General features: G+C 50.9%; 4 protein-coding genes across 4 annotated transcripts; 3 read left to right on the forward strand and 1 right to left on the reverse strand.

The window, feature by feature from the left end:
• Positions 1-1,016: 1,016 nt before the first annotated feature.
• Positions 1,017-3,393, reverse strand: LRP88_09842 (uncharacterized protein; the record flags this gene model as incomplete). The annotated part of the gene is made up of 6 exons (XM_083246318.1): positions 1,017-1,861; positions 1,911-2,118; positions 2,166-2,474; positions 2,575-2,815; positions 2,876-3,063; positions 3,115-3,393. The coding sequence occupies 6 exons, from the start codon at positions 3,391-3,393 to the stop codon at positions 1,017-1,019; spliced, it is 2,070 nt and encodes a 689-aa protein (XP_083097431.1).
• A 2,651-nt stretch (positions 3,394-6,044) lies between these two features.
• On the forward strand, positions 6,045-7,433 carry LRP88_09843 (class I SAM-dependent methyltransferase; the record flags this gene model as incomplete). Its single annotated transcript, XM_083246319.1, has 6 exons — positions 6,045-6,098; positions 6,155-6,207; positions 6,397-6,438; positions 6,637-6,706; positions 6,754-7,319; positions 7,367-7,433. 6 exons carry the CDS (start codon positions 6,045-6,047, stop codon positions 7,431-7,433), a joined length of 852 nt encoding a protein of 283 aa, XP_083097432.1.
• Positions 7,434-8,083: 650 nt separating this feature from the next.
• Positions 8,084-9,397, forward strand: LRP88_09844 (uncharacterized protein; the record flags this gene model as incomplete). Its single annotated transcript, XM_083246320.1, has 1 exon — positions 8,084-9,397. One exon carries the CDS (start codon positions 8,084-8,086, stop codon positions 9,395-9,397), a length of 1,314 nt encoding a protein of 437 aa, XP_083097433.1.
• An 8,387-nt stretch (positions 9,398-17,784) lies between these two features.
• LRP88_09845 (nucleoside transmembrane transporter FUN26) lies at positions 17,785-19,210 on the forward strand (the record flags this gene model as incomplete). Its single annotated transcript, XM_083246321.1, has 2 exons — positions 17,785-17,972; positions 18,028-19,210. The coding sequence occupies 2 exons, from the start codon at positions 17,785-17,787 to the stop codon at positions 19,208-19,210; spliced, it is 1,371 nt and encodes a 456-aa protein (XP_083097434.1).
• Positions 19,211-19,266: the final 56 nt, after the last annotated feature.

The raw sequence follows: 19,266 nt of genomic DNA on the forward strand, positions 1-19,266 counted from the left end.
AACAGCATAGTTGGTGTTGAGGTGTAAAAATGACCGCGCAAATCGAGACGGACAAAAGGAAAGCAAGCAGAGATCAATGCATCCAGAGGGAATCCAGGACGGGGCATCTTGGGGGCAAGCGGGCAGGAAACAAAGAGGTAACTCACCGGCGTCAGGTTGATGGTGACTGAGGAAGGAAAGAAGAAGAGGAGAGGCAGCCAGAGATTTTCGTTATGTGCTGTGTGGCTAGGTAGGGCTAGACCTGATGACTCTTAGGATGAGGTGGTCGCCAACGCCAGACCTCAAGCGTCACAAAGCAGGTAGAGAAAGGAGGGGGACGAAGCGATGATGGAAGAGGAATGATTTATCTAAGCTGCTGATCTCGAGGTACATTTATAGGTGAGGGGATCCTCCCGAACCTCCTCCCTAGGTAGGTAGGTAGGCAGGTACCAGAATCCCCCCTTCCATCGTACCTTCCCAACCAGGTAGTCGGGTTTTCGTGAAGATCCAATGTTTGTTACACTGCTACAGTGGCTCTGCTTGGGAGTTAATGAACATTTACCTTCATCAATCTGACGCCTTTATGAGAGTGAATGGTCAAAATTTGGAAAGAATGAGAGAAAGGTAAGCGACGGGAGGAGCATTTTGTCTTGTTCATTGTACTTGTAGGGTCTTCGTAACGGCCAACAACCGATGGAAGATGAAAGCCGGCGAACTCTGGCGATATCTCGGGGACAGACCAAAGAGAGGAGCCTAGTTCTTGCGTCCAGATCATTGCTCAATTCAAAATGGAACCCTAAGGTAGGAGGATGCTGTCTCTTCAGGGGCAAAAGTAAACGATATAGTCCAGTCCTCTTACCTAGACCCAGAACCGGCTTGCAAGCTGAGAGCGGTGTAAGGAAGTCAACATTAAGCAAGACTTCACAGGAGTTATTTCTTGCCTTAGATCTCTTTCTACTACACTAAGATTACTTTTGCATAAGAATTGAAGAGATCTTGAAGAGGATTGACTAAGGGCAGCTATTTAGTCTTGGATCTCATTCATCAAGGGGGAAGCGGTTAGTAAACCTAAAGGTCGCCAGACCATCCTTGAGGTTCTCGACGATGGTGTTTACATCGCTTGTCAGATACACGCCATCTCCCTTGCCCACTCCCGCCGCCTTGGCCGCCTCTCTTGCGCTTCCAATGAAACCAACCGGCTTTCCCCAGTGATATCCATCGACAATGATCTGGGTAGGTCTACCAGGAGGGAAGAGAGTCGACTTTTTGCCGTTGAAGAGCGACTCAGCACCGCTGGCGACAACGATGGCATCGAAGCCAACAGCTTCAGCAGCAGTGTAGGTCATTTCAACATCGTCACCGAGGATTTCGCCCACAATCGTTACCGTCACCTTGTCCTTTGCAAACGCATCTTTGAGGACCTTGGCTTGCTTGATGGAGTTGCCCGAGTCTGTCGATGTCAGGACTCCAACTGTCAACGTCGCGATGCTGGGCAGTTTAGTCCCAAAAATAGAGATTCCAGCCGTTTTGTTGTTGTGATAGTATTTCGAGTCAGCGTCAGGGGCTTCTAGACCCAATGCCTTACCCACCCTGACCGCAATATTGTGACTGATCCTGTTCAGCTGGCGGAGAACGTTCTTCTTGACCTCCTCAGACTTCAGGTGGCTCATTTCAAAGCGGATCGCGTTGATCAGGAACTGCTGCTCGACCTTTGTCAATGAGTTGTAGAACAGCCGAGGTTGACTCCAGTGATCTGCAAAGGTGGATGCTCTCGCGCGCACCAGGTTCCCGGAGGCTTTTCGGCCAGGGGCAGTGAAGAAGCCTTTGCCTTGAGTCTGATTCGCCTGCAGAGGGTAACCCTTGTTGAGGGTGTTGGGAGTGTCTGAAACTGTCAGCTAGGTGTTGCTGGCGAAGTAGGTGGAATGTCTTACATGCAGCCGTATTTCTATGGATAAAATTCTGACCAGCTCCATCTCTGTTATTGTTGCGGATAGGGGCCACCGGTCGGTTGATGGGTAGCTGCTCAAAGTTGGGGCCCCCGTGACGGTTCAGCTGGGTGTCGAGGTATGAAAAGATTCGCCCCTGCAGCAGAGGATCTTCAGTGAAATCAATGCCGCGCACGATGTGGCCAGGTTGAAACTATACATATCAGCAGTGTCTCAAGTCGCAGCTCACGTGAAACATACCATGATTTGCTCCGTCTCGGCGAAATAGTTGACTGGATTCGCGTCCAGTTTCATGACACCGAGACGCTGCAGGGGAACATACTCCTCAGGGATGATCTTAGTAGGGTCGAGCACATCGAAGCCAAACGCGAGGGCCTGGTCCTCGTCAAAGATCTGCGCGCAGAGCTCCCACTCGGGCCCGTTACCAGACTCGATGGCGCTCCAGAGGTCGGCGCGGTGGTAGTCGGCGTTCTTGCCAGCGATGTGCTGGGCTTCATCCCACACGAGGCTCGCTCTTCCCTGCTTGGTCTTCCAGTGCCACTTGACGAACTTGGTGTCACCGTCATCCGTCACCAAGCGAAAGGTGTGCACGCCGAAGCCATCCTACCCGCGTTAGATCTTGCGGTTGAATCTGAGTCGGTTAACTCACCATGTGCCTATAACCTCTGGGGATACCATTGCCAGCCATTGCCCAGAACAATGTATGAAGGGTTGTGGTCTGTTGGCTGAAAAAGTCCCATGCTGAATCGTGAGCTGAAGCAGCTTGCGGGATCTCGCTGTCAGGGGAGGGCTTGACAGCGTGGATGAGATCAGGAAATTGAATTGCATCCTGAATGAAAAAGACAGGAATATTGTTCCCAACGATGTCAAAGTTGCCCTCGTCGGTGTAGCTGCGATGCTCAGTAGATGGACTCTATCTCCGACGTTGCACTTACAATCGGGTCGCAAACCCATGGACATCACGCGCCGTATCTGCGCTGCCCCTCGAGCCCGCTACGGTCGAGAAGCGAACAAAGGTCGGGGTCTTTTTTCCTCTGGAGCCGAGAAACGAAGCCGCAGTAACGTTACTGTAGTCGCCGTAGCTTGTAAACGTTCCATAGGCACCAGCACCCCGGGCATGGACAGCACGTTCGGGGACCTGCATCAAACAGTCAGTACCACAGCATAATTCTGTTCAAGGGGTACATACTCTCTCATGATCGAAATGAGTGATCTTCTGACGGAAGATAAAGTCTTCCAGCAGGCTTGGGCCACGCTCTCCGGCTTTGAGGCTCTCCTGATCCTCAAAGGGGCCGCCGACATCAGAGCTCAGGTACCCCTTGCTGTCGTCGACTTCGTATTCCTTCAAGTGGCCACGGGAGGATTGTTCATCTCGGGCTGCGAGATGATGATCTGGATCAGCAAAGGGGCATTGTCCAACCGACAGAGCAACAAGAGCGAGAGAGACAATGAGCTTAGACGACACCATGTTTGTAGCTGGGAATCGACAGGCAAAAGACGCTTAAGCCACACATAAGTGAGCCAGTCAAAGACGGGTTCTAGTCTTCTACTTATAGTTTGTCAGGGCCAGAGACAAACAATGAGACCCGAGTGAAATTTCCCCGATAGCCTAGAGAGCATAGTCATGCCGTGGCCACGAATACAAAGTGATGCAAACCGGATCCCCGGGTGACGACTGGATGATGAGGTGTCGTCATTCAACAGGAATCGTAAGGTCACTCAAGCAGTACTCTGCCCTTGAGGCCTTGTATCCCCGGTGAGGTCATAAAAATAGCTTCATGTTGCTTCTTGGCAGCAGTAGTCTAGCATCTCTGAGCTCATTTATGTGATGAGAAGGGATACTGCTGCATTGATCCCTGTCTACCTGGCCAGGACGAGGGAGGCAAAAATGAAGGGAGTCAGCCACGGATAACAATGTAGCTAAAGTTTGCGAGAAACAAGTTGCTAGCGCATGATGTCTCGGGGTATACCATGCTTCCAGCAAGGGTGCGGCAGTGAGACCACAACTTTCCGTGATACAGTGAGGGGAGAAAGGTCTTACTAAGTTGTCAGGACCACCTGGTTTGTGTGAGATGGCGGGATTTTAGACAACGAATTTTTCATTAAGAAGATTTGACTCTGACTACTTATTCAAGGTCAGGCTTAATGATCAATTCTTGAAAAATACCCGGGTAGCTTGGAATTTGGGTGAAAGGAACAGTGCCAGTCCTCACATGGAACTCCCATGACACGAGTAGAGTTGAAGTCTTTCCCCCCGTGTCTTGAGATGTTTGCTGTCCCTCGCGACAAACCTGCGCATCTCTGCCTACTAAACTTAGCATGCAAACAGGGGAAGATGTCTAAGAATAGCATTCCCTTGTGGGTTTCAATGGAACGTTGTGATGCCTTGATGGCTCAAGAAAACTCATGACAGGAAGTGCCGCATCATGGAAGATGAATCGCTCTGTCGATGGGTCTCGGAGATGATGACAGAATAAGACGAGTTCAATGTCGTTGATCGACAAAACGAATGAGGCCGAAAGTGGATGATTTGGATACCCAATCAGAGAAGCCGAGTTGACAACATGAAGCGGCTCATGAATAAGGTACAGTAACACCACTGCCGCCGATGCACCCTGGTTATGTGCCGAGATGCAGATGTTATCACTCGAAGCGCCGGGGAAGCGTGACAGAAGCTTGGTCGACGGCGTCTATTGGCGGAGCGTCTAATAGATGTGACGGATATGAATAGAAACCACGAGGGAGTTTCTTGTGACAGTGTCACTGACTTTGGATGGAAACAACCGAGGGTCTGTACAATGAGATGTTTCTGATCGTCAACGAGCTGGACGTTTTGCGGGGGGCAGGGAGGTCTTGGCAGGAATAGCTTCAGGGATGGTCCACAGGCAAGGAGAGGAATCTCCGATGGGTGCAGAGCAGCCAGTCATAGATCAGGGGATATCCAATAAATACGCCAAATGACGATAGATGGGCCCGTGCAGATGTTCAAATCGTACGACTGACGTCCGACCATTTCACTGCAATTTTGACCTCCTCCGAAGAAACTGGATGCCTACCTAGCAATTGTCAGCACTTGAAGTCCCGTCATGATTTGATCTTGTAGCAACCTGCACGAGTCTATATAACCTGCAATCTAGCCAAGGAGATTGTCACTATTTCAAATGCTTCATTGACAAGATCATTCTTCCTTTTATTGCCAAAACATAGAGTTGTTAAAGAGCAAACCTTGCCTGCAGCCAGGAGCTAGATGGTTGACACTGGCGAGACACGAGTATTGGAGAATCAGTACACAAACAAACCTACATAGATTGAGCACGAGCATTGCAATCTCTCCAGCTGTTAGAGCTTCCAATCCAAACAAGGCAATCATCCGCTCAGTCAAAAAAGCTCCATGAAACCAGGGGCCCGGCCTTCAAGCAACTTGACAGAAATCACACAGCCGTCACACAACTGAAAGGGCAATCATCCACAACTGAGCTGACGCGGTTCCCCTCTTGTTCGTGCCGCAATTCAATCTCAAGCGTCCCCACTACCATCACCACCCCCGGCCCGGGGAACCATCGTGCTTATTCCCGTCTTGCGCTATCACTGCTAACGGGATCGTCTCCGTCAGTCTCGGGGCCGTCGTCAAAAGTTGGCGCCGCACCGCTTGCGGGAATTCCCGCATTTAGGTTCAACGGCGCTGGAGTGCCACGCCTTTGACAGGTCCGGCTGTTGATCACGAGATATGGGCATGGTTTGATGGCTCTGGAGTTCAAATCGGCACGGTTGATGCCCGTGAGCACGCCAAGTTTTAGAAGATTGAACTCTCACCCTCAGTCGAGCTAGACTGTCAAGATTTCATCATCGATAGAGCTAGCACCGTTCCAGAACTCAGTCAGAGAGCCTAGAGGCTGGACTCCCCGATAAAGCTCCTTATGCCAAGCCTCCCAGCCGTCAAGGGCCCTGTCCATCTCCGCCTTTGACAGGTGTTGGGCCAAGCACATGGGACGACCCTAGCCATACAACGCCTGAGGTCTGTCCACCAGCTCCACCTCGGCTGCACATAATAAAGGCGTCTTCCCAGCCTGACGGGTCTCTGTTGAGGGGTTCGACACGCAGATCTTTGCAACTGTGACCATGGCCGAGCAAGCACAAGCAGAGCGCACCCCCAGCCCTCAGCAGCTCAACGTTGTACGTGCCGATAGATGCGTTGATGAGGATGTAGACGTGAATCTAACCGGCGATAGGATCCTGAGTGGATCGAACGCGACGACAATGACTCTTCTGTTGGCACCGATACGTGAGGATGACCTCTGAGTTCAAGATATCGAGTTGACGATCTTCAGCGCAAGCTCCACCACTTCGATAAGCGAGAGCATCCTCGAATACCGCAAGCTCCACGGCAGAACCTATCAGAACTTTAACACCGGAACAGAATACTGGTGTGGTATTAACCTCCATATGACTGGCTATTGCTGACCATTTGAAGGGGGCCCAATGATGACAGACAAAACGACGGGCTCGATCTCAGGTCCGTAGTTCAGATACAGGTTGCAGTTCGCTTTCTAACTTTTCCAGCCATCATATGCTTTACTTGGCCTTGGATAACAAGCTGTTTCTAGCGCCAATTGGAGATAATCCACAGAGAGTCATTGATGTCGGAACAGGAACTGGCATTTGGGCAATGTATGGGCCCTTGACAGTACTCGGACGACGCTAACAATTGTAGCGACTTTGCCGATCAGTTCCCCTCTGCTGAGGTGATTGGAACTGACCTCTCGCCAATTCAACCACCATGGGTATGCCGACTTGTATCTATTTCGTTCCAAATGGCTAACAAATGTAGGTTCCTCCTAATTGCAAGTTCGAACTCGACGATGCTCAGCTCCCTTGGCCGTATCCCGATAACCACTTTGACTACGTCCACATCCGAGTCCTAATGGGCGCCATCAAGGACTGGCCCGCTCTGTACAAGGAAATATACCGCTGCCTCAAGCCCGGCGGCTGGTTCGAACACTTGGACTACTCGATCGACGTGCGCTCCGACGACAATAGTATCCCCGAAGACTCTCCACTAAACGGCTGGGGCGACCTCTTCCAAAAGGCGGGCGAGAGGATGGGCCGCAGCTTCAAGATCATCGAGGACGGGCAGAGCTTGCAGTGGCTCAAGGACACAGGGTTCACGACCATCAACGAGCACCGTTTCAAGCTCCCGACGGGCGGCTGGGCGGCCGACAAGAAGTGGAAGGAGATTGGGCAGTACAACCTGCTCATCACCGAGAACAGCCTCGAAGGCTACGTGCTGTTCCTGCTGACCCAGGTCATGGGGTGGGAGGTTTCTGAGGTGCAGGTTTTCCTGGCCAAGACGCGCAAGGCTCTCCGGGACAAGTCGATACATTCTTATGCTGAAGTGTAAGTGGGCAGTTTCATAATGTGGCTACTTTTACTAACGTGAGCAGGGCAACGGTTTGGGGACAGAAGCCGCTGAACGAGAAGAAAGAGGCTTCGCCGACTGCGGGAGCATGAGGCATTCCCAGACGCCTTGTGATTGTGAATGGCTGTGCTCTAGTTGATACGCCTTATTCTGCACAATGGGGTACATCATAGGCAGGCTGTGAGAAGCGCCTCCCATGCCAAACACACCCCAAGTAATGAGCGTCAAGGGGAAACTTGGGCGCTATACGAGACGCGATATATTACGAATACCATATGTCTATGTCTTTACATCTAGATTGAAGCGTACCCAGTATTTCTTAATCTAAATTATTGTTTTCGGTATATACTCAACTGTTCAACGAGCATCCTGATTTGGTACCTCAGTAGGCTCAACCAACGAGGAATCTGCCTCACCAGCCTGCATATTTTTTTGGTATTTTTATCTGCAAAGGGAGGCCTGCGCCCCATTTTCGAGGTCGGCCAAGGCCATGGGTATCATTAGTTAACATTATTTCCTACTTAAGGTGTTTATTTGTCGACCCTACTCTCGGCAGAAACTTTGTTGCTTCATCACGAGTCTATCTCAAGCAACCCAGTCAATTCTATGCTCTATACCTACTTAAACGTGGCATGAACCAGGAAACGCGGGTAATACTGAAAATTTGGCAATGGTAACAAGTTGTTTTAATGACTAAATTGGCTTATAGATGTCTGCACGGTCATTCCTACCTTGAGTCACAATGGGCGAGCCACTTTCCATGGCGGCCAGCATTGCTGGTCTCATGAGCCTTGCCGACACGGTATTCAGATATATCTTCAAATACGCCCGCGGCGCAGTCGGCGCCAAGAAGGAAATCGAATCCCTTTCCACCGAAATTAATGGCCTCTCTGCAGTTCTGAGAAGCCTCCACGCCCTTGCAAGCGAGCTGGAGGCCGAGGCTTCCTTTGAGCCAACTCTCAGGATGCAGCATCTCACCCACTGCAAACAGACTCTTGAAACATTGCGGCACAGGGTGAAGAAAGCTGCAGATGACTTTGACAACAAGGCCAAGTGGGAGGGAATCACCCGAAGACTGAAGTGGCCGTTTTCCGCCTCTGAGACTAAGGACTTGCTGTCCGACATCTCTCGCTGCAAAGAGACACTCACTCTGGCCACCACAGCCGACACGATGCGTAAACTACAGATCTACCTCACAAACCAAGCAGATCTTGACAGAAAACTCGACAAAAAGCTGGACAATATAACTCGCATTCTGGAGAGGGACGAGGTGGATGTCAGAAAGAGACTCGTCCTTAACTTCTTCATGAAGCCCGAGGCCAACCCAAAAACCAACCTTTCTCAGAGTATCAAACTACGACATCCTACCACAGGCAGCTGGTTGACCTTGTCTCATGCCTTCAGGGCGTGGTTGGATACACCTGGCTCAAGACTGTGGCTCAATGGCATCCCAGGGGGCGGCAAGACCGTTCTTGCTGGGGCCGTTATCCAAGAAGCCCTTTCCATCAGGTCACCTGACACTGCCGTTGCATTCTTTTTCTGCGACTACAAGAACCCGTCTACCCTTGCACCTGTAAACATCATCGGTGCTATTGCATCGCAGATCGCCCGGCAAAATGATGACGCCTTCGACCTGCTCCAGGATTACTACAAAGAACTTCATCCGGCTCGAGCGCTGGACAGGGTGGCAGATGTAGATGAACTCAGAACAGTCGTCGCAAAGATGTCTCAGCTGTTCAAGCAGGTCACTGTCATCATTGATGGACTTGACGAGTGCGGCGAAAACACCGACTCTGTGCTCGAGAGCATTTCAGAGTTGGCCGTGAGCACCACCAGCACCAGTCTCGCCTTGTTTAGTCGTGACGAGCTCAACATCCGCACATGGCTTCACGAAGAGTTTGAAGAGATTTCCATTGAGGCTCACAAAGAAGACATTGAGCTATTCGTTCGAGCCGAAATGGAACATAGGATTCAGACCAGCAGACTCAAGCTCAGCAACTTGAAGATTAAGGACGAGATTGTTGAGGAGCTTATCACGCGGGCCAACGGAATGTGAGTCATCTTTTCCAACGCATATTGGTTGATCCTGACCTTTTGACGCCTGAACCAAGGTTTCGATGGGTTGTTTGCCAACTCGACTACCTCTGCGAGTTTGCGACGGATGCTGATCGCCTGAACGCACTGAAAGAACTGCCACCGACATTACCTGATAGCTACCGTCGCCTCCTCGAGCGGCTGAACAGGCGGCCAATTCGTGTTCAACGAATGGTGCAGATGTCTCTTCAGTTCATCGCCTTCTTCCCGGAACCGTTATCCATTAAAGCACTGTGCCAGGCAGTCTCAACCCCAGACGCGCGCATCGACGAAACCAACACCGTATCGGAGAGAGATATCGTTCTAGGTTGTAGCAGCCTGATACGAAGGTCTCCCGACGGAAAATCATTGGAGTTCGCGCACTTTTCTGTGCTAGAATTCCTCCAAGATGATATCCTGTCGAAAATCCCCGGCTTGGAGGCGTATAGACTCTCCAGACAAACAGACTGTAAAGTACTTGCCACGCAATGCCTCAGATTTCTGCAGCTGGACAATTTCAACTACATTCCTCCATGTTCTACTGAATGGGATCAGTTCAGAGAGGACCAGCTTTAATCCTACCCCTTCTACCGCGAGGCAACCTTCCAGTGGCCAAAACTTACAAGGGAAGGACTGGATGACTCCTTGCTAGATGAATTCAGGTCTCTGTTTCGTCCCTCGGTGACCCGGAACTTTCGTGGCTGGGTTGAGTCCTTTTTAGGGATGATATCTCGTTTTCTCTACGACGAGGATAAGAAAGGCTCAACACTCTTCTCGGAAAGCCTCCTCCGTCTTCGTGAGCTTGCCCTTGATCAGAAGTTACGGCCCTTGCACGTTGCAGCTGCGTTGAATCTACCAGAAATCTGCTCATTCCTTGTTGAAGAGGGCGCCAACGTCAACGAAGGGTGCGAGATGGGCACACCACTTTTCCTCGCTGGGGTGTCACTCTTGGCCTTGAAGGATGAAACAGTTGATTTCCACGACTGCCAATTATCTCTTATCAGGGATCTTTTACCCTGCTCCTCTCGTCGGAACCGCACAATCAGTTGCCTCATTGAAGCCGGAGCATCCTTTGCGAAGCTTTCCGAGCTTTACATGAGCCGGCCACTATTTTTCACCACGTCAATCATTGACTGTCTCGTTAAGGATTTTGGTCCAACCATCCAGCTACTAGGGCAATGCATCAACCCGACAGACTCCGAGATAGATAACTTCGAGGCTTACTTGAGGACTTGGACCCGGACTGATTACCCTCGTGAACTGGAAACTCCTCTCTTGGACCTGATTCAGTATCTCAAACGCTCCTGTGCGTACAGGTACGATTGGGGCCTCAAGCTTGGGAAAGCCCTGTGGTCAGCGAGTCTCAAGTTGAACTTGTCATTCACCGGCAACCCAGATCATGTTGACAGCCGGATCTCTCTCTCCAAGGATGCCTTGATCGAGAGGACTGTTGTCTCAATTCAAAATGATGATGTTAACACCCTACGGTCCTACCTGAAAGATGAACGTATCAATGCCCACAGCTCTTACTCTTGCGATGACTTTCACGGAACCCTCTTACACTTCGCTGCTCGAAATGATTCCGTTGCCTGCGCCGATCAGCTCCTAGCGTTAGGGTGCGACCCTTGCAGAAAAGATGACCACGGGCGGATGGCGATACATCACTGTTGCTGTCATGGAGATGGAAGGACCCTCAGACTTCTTGTCGGGTTCAATGTCTCTCTGCTCACCGAAGATGGAGATGGGAACAATCTCTGGCACTACAGCGCCCAAAAGATCATGTGGGCGACTTCATTCCTGGATGTGCTTTTCAACTTGAGCAAAAATGACACCTGGAAGGCATTGTTGACACGGAACAAAGCTGGACAAACACCTTTGATGATGGCCCTGTCGCATCAGAAACATGCCACCAAGAAAGACCGCGAGAAGTGCGAGCGGAGAGCCCTCATGTTTATTGATTACTGCAACCAAGTACCAAGATTTTGGCTTCAGCACGACCCTCTGTTCCCAACGGTATTCAAGTTTGCTTCAAAGAAAGTGTTTGAAAAGCTGAAGGAATTGGGACTTGAACTGGACGCTTTGATACCCGGGCAAGCCACGCCATTGCATGAGCTTGGGCCTGAGACTTCTATTGAGTGGGCAGAAACGTTGAAGAAAAGCTATCCAAGCGCATGCGCTGTCAGATTCGAAGGCAGATTGCCTCTTGAGACATATCTTGAGGCAATCCTCTGGGCCGGGGAGTGCCCCGAAAACATGAAGGATGTCATCCAAGTTCTCACCTCCTCTGACACTTTCAAATTGAGCGACCAAGGAACCACACCATGGGAGTTCGCATGTGAACTTCTACTGCAAGTTGAGTATTGGGACGAAGAAAAAGATATCTTTTTTGGGGGAGGTTGGCGAGTTGTTGGATAGAATATGGGCAGACCTCTTGTCCTGTGGAGCCATGGAGGCATTCGAGGATGCAGTTGGGCAATGCGGCCTCTATCCTTTGCTATCAGCTTTGACTCAGGCCAGTGACTGGTTCAACTACATTACGGAAATTGTGTCGGATGACACGCTCAACAAGGCAATACTCGCTTCACGGTTCTGGGATCCGGAGAGAGAAATCGTGGTACGCTTTTTCAAGCAAGCTGTTGAAGATAGCGAGTTTACCCGTGCTCAGTGCTTGCTCAGACATGGACTAGATGTCCATCGGCGAGAAGGCGGAATCACAGCCATTGAGCATGCATGTACACCACCGTTGGTGGTGGAACTGTGCGAAACCGACAGCGGCAAAGCTTTCCTTCAGTCCCTTTTGGATCATTCTAACTCGGAGAGACTGAGGGACTTTTCCCCTGGTCAAGAGGGATTCAGTTTGCTGCATCGAGTCGCCTCTTCATCAGATGAGCCAGGCCTTGGCTGGCTTATCAGAGAGCTTGTCGCAAAGGGGGCAGACATCAATGTGATGAACCCATTGTTAGACCCCAGGAGACGATGGCCGCCAATTGCACATCATGTGTGGGCAAATTCATTCTACTGTGCAACCTCTCTTTTTGAGATGGGTGTTGACCCTTCGCTTGGCAACGTTTCCGATGCAGTTTACTTTGCGACGATGCTAGACAATGTGGCATTTCTGAAAGCCATACTTGGCTATTCACGGGCAAATCAGGGCAAGATCGATTGGACGAGGTTGTATCGCTGGAAAGTGAATGGACTTTACTGGGAAGGAACCAATCTTCATCATGCTTGCCATCTTGGCCATCTGGAATGCACCAAGTTCTTCATCGAAGAAGGACTTATCGGGCCTGAAACAGCCGCATCTGGTGCCCTTACCCCTTTGCACTTTGCTGCACTAAATGGCAGTGCAGATATCATCGACTATCTCGTGTCGAAGGACTCAGGGGTCAACGTCATGACCACCAAAAACGTCACTCCGCTTCATTTCGCGGCTTTTTACGGAAAATTAGAGGCTGTAAGGGCCTTGGTAAGACAAGGCGCTTCAAACTCGATTGATGTCGACGGGAGTAGCCCAAGAATGTACGCCGAATCTCGAGGCCACCACAACATCGTCCAATTCCTTGATGGAGCATTCCAGGATCCCAACCACTCAGAACAGCAGGCCAAGATAATCCGTGGTGAGTTAAGGGCTCGGCGCAAAAGAATGAAGGAAGCTATTGAAGCCGGTAATCTCACCGCATGCAGGGCTGGTCTTGACGATGGCTGCCCGCTCGACGAGGGCATCCTTGGCACTGGTTTTTGCTCTCCCTTATCATATGCCTTGATCAAAGGTCGAGAAGGTATAGCCCAACTTTTCATCGAGCGCAAGGCGAGCACGTTAGTTCCCTTTGTCCGAGAGAACCACTTCTATAATGGCGCGTTGGACTACGCCTCGGGTAGACGTGAGCTTGTTTCAATCCTCCCATCGCTCCTCTCTCGCCACCTTGAGGAAGAAAATAGCATGGGTAAAGTTTCCCTGCCACTTTTTTCCGCTGTAGTTGCAAGAAACGAAGAGGGTGTACGGCTTATACTAGGGCATTTGGTCGAGAACTCGGACAGGATTGGGTGGGTGGGAAAGACCCTATTGCGTCTATCAAATCGACTGACAACCCCTCTAGCCAGATGAACCAAGTTCCGTCTGAAAAGGTCGTCGTCCAGATATTAAGTCACCTCGTTTTATATCGGATGCCGAACAACGAGCTGAAGATCACGACGGCGTTGCATTGGGCGGTAGGACACGGATCTACAACAATTGCCGAACTTCTGGTCCAGTATGGGGCAAACGTCGATTCCATCGATGAAAATGGGGAAAGCCCACTGGATGAAGCTCTCAGCAAAGAGATGGCTACGTTTCTCATCAATTCGGGAGCATCGCCAGCTCCCGTCCTCACAAACACCACCCTCAGACTGCATTTCCGTTGGGGGGCTCAGCTCGCCAACTTGACCAACATCTGCCTCAACGATGCCCCGGAATACTTGAGACTTCAAGTCTCAGATTTTCTAGAGCGTCCCTCAGATATTTTGCTAAGATACATACCTCAAGAGTACTTAATGTCAGTCCTGGCCCTGGAAACCAATGGCCTTGCCTCTTTCGTGCACCGGCGTGAGGATGGCGCCCTCATGGATCTGTTTCAGAGAACAAGCGTTGGTCAGAGCTTCATTCTCAACTCGGAATTCTCACTTGAAGATATGGGCCCTTTTGCGTGGCACGCGGAGACCCGCCGGAGTTTCAGAAGGCTGCCCTTCCTCAGCAAGACTTTTCGCCAACTGCAGCGTCGGTTTCATCGCGAATCATTAAAAAGATGGCTCAATCTCGAGCCGGATCGTGGATGGAGCCCTCTCTGCAGAGCAGCCTCACAGGATCTAATCACCAGAATGGAAAACTGCTTGTCTCTGGATGCGGAAATCGACTTTGAAGGATGTCCTTTCGGCTCAGCTCTCATGATAGCCAGCGCCTGTGGCAGGCTTGGGGCTGTCAAGTTTTTGGTTCGGAGAGGAGCAGCAACGAGCTACATCGGCTGCCGTGGATCCGTTGATGTCCTATCTGTGGCCCGCTCTCCCCCTGTGAGATCATGGCTGCTTGTTGGGCGCTTCAACGAACAACTGAGGATCTCGATGGGCGAAGTGACCAGCTCCTCTTCTGCAGATCAGACATTCCCCTGGAGCGGAATCGCCCAAGCGAAATTGAGACATGTGGGTGTTAGAAGGAGAGTGCTAGGCCAATCGACTCTTGACTATGCCAGAAAATTTGGCGGTTCTCAGAAGGGAGATGCGAGGTAAGATCGCTGTCAGAATAGACGGGTTGGTGTATCCACATCGAGGCAACACATCCAACTCCAGAACGCTGGTTTCAACGCTCGAGGGGAACATTGAAGAGCAGAGGATTGCCTGTGTCATGGAGATGAACACCCTTCACGACAGTTTGGGTGAGACGCCGCCAACAATGTTGACCGTGAACCACAGCCACGAAGATGATTTTGCTTCAGATTTGGTGAGTGGACTGCACCACCAGCCAGGGCAGCTAGGATTTGTTGTCAACATCCAGGACCGGAGAGGTGTGGAGTTGTGAAATCAGCAAGGCGCGAGGAGATGTTGGGCTATTAGAGAGTTTACAGGTAGATTGAGACGGGAGCGGATATTAAAATAAGACTCAATAGATTATTACAAGAAACTATAGCAAAGCTTTAGTTCATTTTAGGTAATCTTCTTCTATGTTAAGACTGTTATTTGCTAAAGTGATGTATATGTTTTAGTAAGGATTTAGTAGGGATGGCTAACTTAAAGTACGCTTAACAGCAAAATCAGGATGCCGGCTACCTACTCCTCAGGCAGGATAACATGAGTTCACAACACGAAAGACACTTATACTCAGCTTTGAGCCAAGCTTAGTTGGAAACATTGGTCAGGTACATTGTAGGACTTTCTGGCCTTTCAAATGTGCTTCAGGGGACATCCTGGGTTTGTAGGGTTGGGGATTATCTCTTTAGAAACTCATCTATCATAGCTGCTCGACGTTGGTGCCATGATGCATGTCAACGGCAGTCATGGCGATTACTCTTATGGCTTGATGTAAATGAATGCTTGGCATGTGGAAGGGACGGGAGAAGGGCAAGGGATAGATGGAGCGTTCTATCTTGTTGGTGCTCCCCGGAGGGTCTTTGTAACGGCTAACAACAGAAGCAGTGTGAAACTTGACGAGCCCTAGCGATATCCTTGGGAGCAAACTAAAGGGAAAAGTCCAGTTCTCGCACCTAGCCAATCACCCAATTCAAAAGAAACCCTGACACCGGAGGATGTGTGTCGATCGTCTTGCGGAACGCATGTGGAACAACGCCCTCGAGAAGAAGACATGTTTTGCCCCTCTATTTATACCCTTCTGCTACTATCGAATTCTTTGCTCCTATTGACGGATTATTAACTCGCGTTGACGGGTTCTCAGGTCTCGCTGGCGAATTTCCCCATCTCTTTGACAGATCTCCTCGGTCTTGTCCTGAATGATGATGGCCTTGGCATCGTTGTCAGGACTGAGGCGGCTCACAGTCGCAGCGAGCAATCCGATTGAGGCGCCATTGACCTTAGGGCCCAGCCATTCAACTACAAGTCACTCATCAAATAAGACCATAGCTAAATAGGCTGCCAGCCCTATCACACACACCTTTTGGGCAAGTCCCTTGATCCAATCCTCACCCGGAGTTACATACCAAGGTGAAGCTGACTATCCTTGTAAATGCAAAACTTCCTCCCAGGGCGCTTGATTTCCACCGAGTCCATGAAGTATATTTTTCCATGTTGGGGTGCCCATATCATGGCTATGTCTGCTATGGCATTCCGGAGGAGGCCGTGAGACAAGTGATCTGGCACCCGAACGTCCTTTGGAAAGAAAGTCTGGCTGCACTGAGCAAAGAAAACCGCGCGTTGCATCTAATGAGTTACCTTGTACCGCCCAAAAGAGGGCCTTCTGCGAGATAGCTTCATCAGATTACCTCTACGATGTGGCCAATATCCACGGGCTGTTCGAAAGACCGAACACTCTCGACACTAACAATAAGGATTGACGGGGTGTATCAGCTTAATAACCGATCAGGCTCGAGGTACTTCTCTTCTATGGAGGTCCAACTACCCAGGGAATGACTCATCCCTTCCAGTTACTCAGCTGATCTTTATGCGCAGACTTCACGAGATTTCTACTCTCTGTGCCCAACCCTTACCTATGCGGAGACACGAAAGTGGACATATAACAGGCTTGCTTGCCTGTCCAATATTGCCTCCCAGCCTAGGTAGTTGAGTTAGTTCTTAGTGGTCAGTATAGAACAGGCAGTTTCGTCAAGTCCTCTCACATGATGATAGTGTCAGCTAGGGTAGCAGCAAGTTCCACAACACTGATGAGACCTTGTCTCTCACAGTCAGAACTCAACTTTCTCCCTGCTCTTCTCGTTTTTACAAAGTCTGCATGACATACTTGCATCGCATAGCTCATCCATCACGTGGAGGTCGCAGAATGGGCCTCACGGATAGTTCCCCGTATGGACGATTTACCTCCTTAGTGGACTCTAACTAGTCTTGACTGAGCAAAGAGACGAAAAATGCCTCGTTGAGGGCCTCGCGGTGGGAGAATGTCGCTAGATACTCTCGTGATCCTGGGCATGTGGTTGGGTTATCGGGATGTGGTAGCGTTGGGGAATGTTGTGTAACGCTATGGAAGAGACAGTCCCGAGTAGGACTGAGGCGGGAAGGGGAGGATGGTAGATTATCATGACACATTACGGGAGCTTGTGTTTCGGGAGTAGCACCGAGTCCTTGGATCTTTCCGATTCTTTCATGACTTGAATCAGAGAAGGGTTTATCCATGGAATTCCATCCGTTGATGGTTGTGCTCTTGAGGCAGAGGAACAACCCCTGTCGGTAGTTCCCTAGCAGGTCCATTTTTAGCGCCTCGTCCCGTTCTGTCCGCTGCCGCCTCCAGCTGACTTGGTCGGGCACATGGACCCTTCCGACCCCGGACCCGATCTATCTTATCTCGATACTCTTTCCGTACTCCCCGGATCCTCATCTCCCGGCAGTTGCTGCCATCATCCTCCTCCCCCACGATCCGTCTCCCATCCATCACGGTCCATCTCCGAATATCGCGGACTACGCAGACGTGCCGCTTATCACCAGGCTACTCGTCAGGCGACCTTTCGTCCGGAGCCGGTTCCAAGACTAGACCCACCAAGCTTGAGAGGAACGGAACGCGACGAGAACCTCTCATGGCATAAGAACCTCGACCCGAAGATATTCTACTCCTCAAACTCGTCTCGGCTGTACCGGCTACGATAACCTCGAGAACTTCATACTGCCGCGTCGCGGACCAACAAAACCCACGAGCAACGACGTTGGAAAATACTATACGTCATGGATCGCGTTCGAAGGGCGTTGGGTCGTCAACCGTCCTCGGCCTCAGAGTACGAACCTCTCAACGGCGCCGAAGAAGCAACCGCGCTCGAGGGCTCTACCCAGCTAGAAGGCCAACATGACCTGCCCTTTTCATGGATGGAATACAGCATATTCGCCCTGCTGGGCGTTGCCATGCTGTGGGCATGGTGAGTCTATTCCCCTCAACGCTTGCTTATAAACTCTGTTGCTAAAGTATCATAGGAACATGTTTTTGGCTGCGGCGCCTTATTTTGCCTCGCGCTTCGCCGGTGATGCTTGGATCCAGGCCAATTTCCAGTCTGCGATCCTGACTGTGTCCACCATAACAAACCTGGGTGCCATGCTTGTCCTCACGAGCATCCAGTACTCGGCTTCCTACCCCTTCCGGATCAACCTGGCCCTCATCATCAACGTCATAACCTTTTCCCTACTAACGGCATCCACCGTCCTTGGTCTTGGCGTATCACCAGTAGTGTATCTCGTCTTCCTCCTCGTCATGGTTGCAGGCGCCGCCACAGCCGCCGGTCTCATCCAGAATGGTGCCTTTGCTTTTGCTGCCAGCTTCGGCCGGCCAGAGTACATGCAGGCCATCATGGCAGGACAGGGTGTTGCTGGTGTGCTTCCCCCAATTGCGCAGGTCATCACCGTCCTCGCCTTTCCTCCCGCCGAAAAGGAGCAGAATGAAGGTCCTTCTGCGGAGGATGGACAGGCTTCCGCTTTTGTCTACTTCCTCACAGCTGTAGCTGTGTCGGTAGCCGCTCTGTTGTCTTTCATCCCTCTGGTCCGCCGGCACAACCACATCATTGAGAACCGCATGATCGAGCAAATGGCCGAATCCATGCACAGTGTTGAGGAAGCTGAGCGTGCCTCGCGCAAGGTTACCTCTCTCTGGCGCCTCTTCCAGAAGCTTCACTGGCTTGCCATTGGTGTGGCCCTCACCTTTATCGCGACCATGTTCATGCCTGTCTTCACAACAAAGATCCACTCCGTCAAAGAGGGCTCCGGTCCTCTCTTCCAACCCAATGCCTTTATCCCGCTTGGATTCTTCTTTTGGAATCTCGGTGACCTTGGCGGCCGCATCGCAACCATGATGCCCTTCACCCTGCAGCACCGGCCATTTGCCCTGTTCAGCCTCGCCGTTCTCCGCTTCGGCATACTACCCCTCTACCTGCTCTGCAACATTGGCGGTCGTGGCGCCATTGTCTCAAGCGACTTCTTTTATCTCTTTATCGTCCAGCTGGCCTTTGGTGTGACCAATGGCTGGCTTGGCTCGAGCTTTATGATGGCGTCGGGTGAGTGGGTGGACGAGGGTGAGCGTGAAGTTGCCGGCGGCTTCATGGGCTTGTGCCTCGTTGCAGGGTTATCGATTGGTAGCTTGTTGAGTTTTACGATAGCTGATATTTAGCGACATGACATGGGTTAGACAGACAGGGAGTTTTGCTGGCGTTTAAGTTGATGACA

The sequence above is a fragment of the Fusarium phalaenopsidis genome (assembly GCF_050370095.1).
Source record: "Fusarium phalaenopsidis strain FUZ10S chromosome Unknown contig_32304, whole genome shotgun sequence".
NCBI lineage: Eukaryota > Fungi > Ascomycota > Sordariomycetes > Hypocreales > Nectriaceae > Fusarium > Fusarium phalaenopsidis.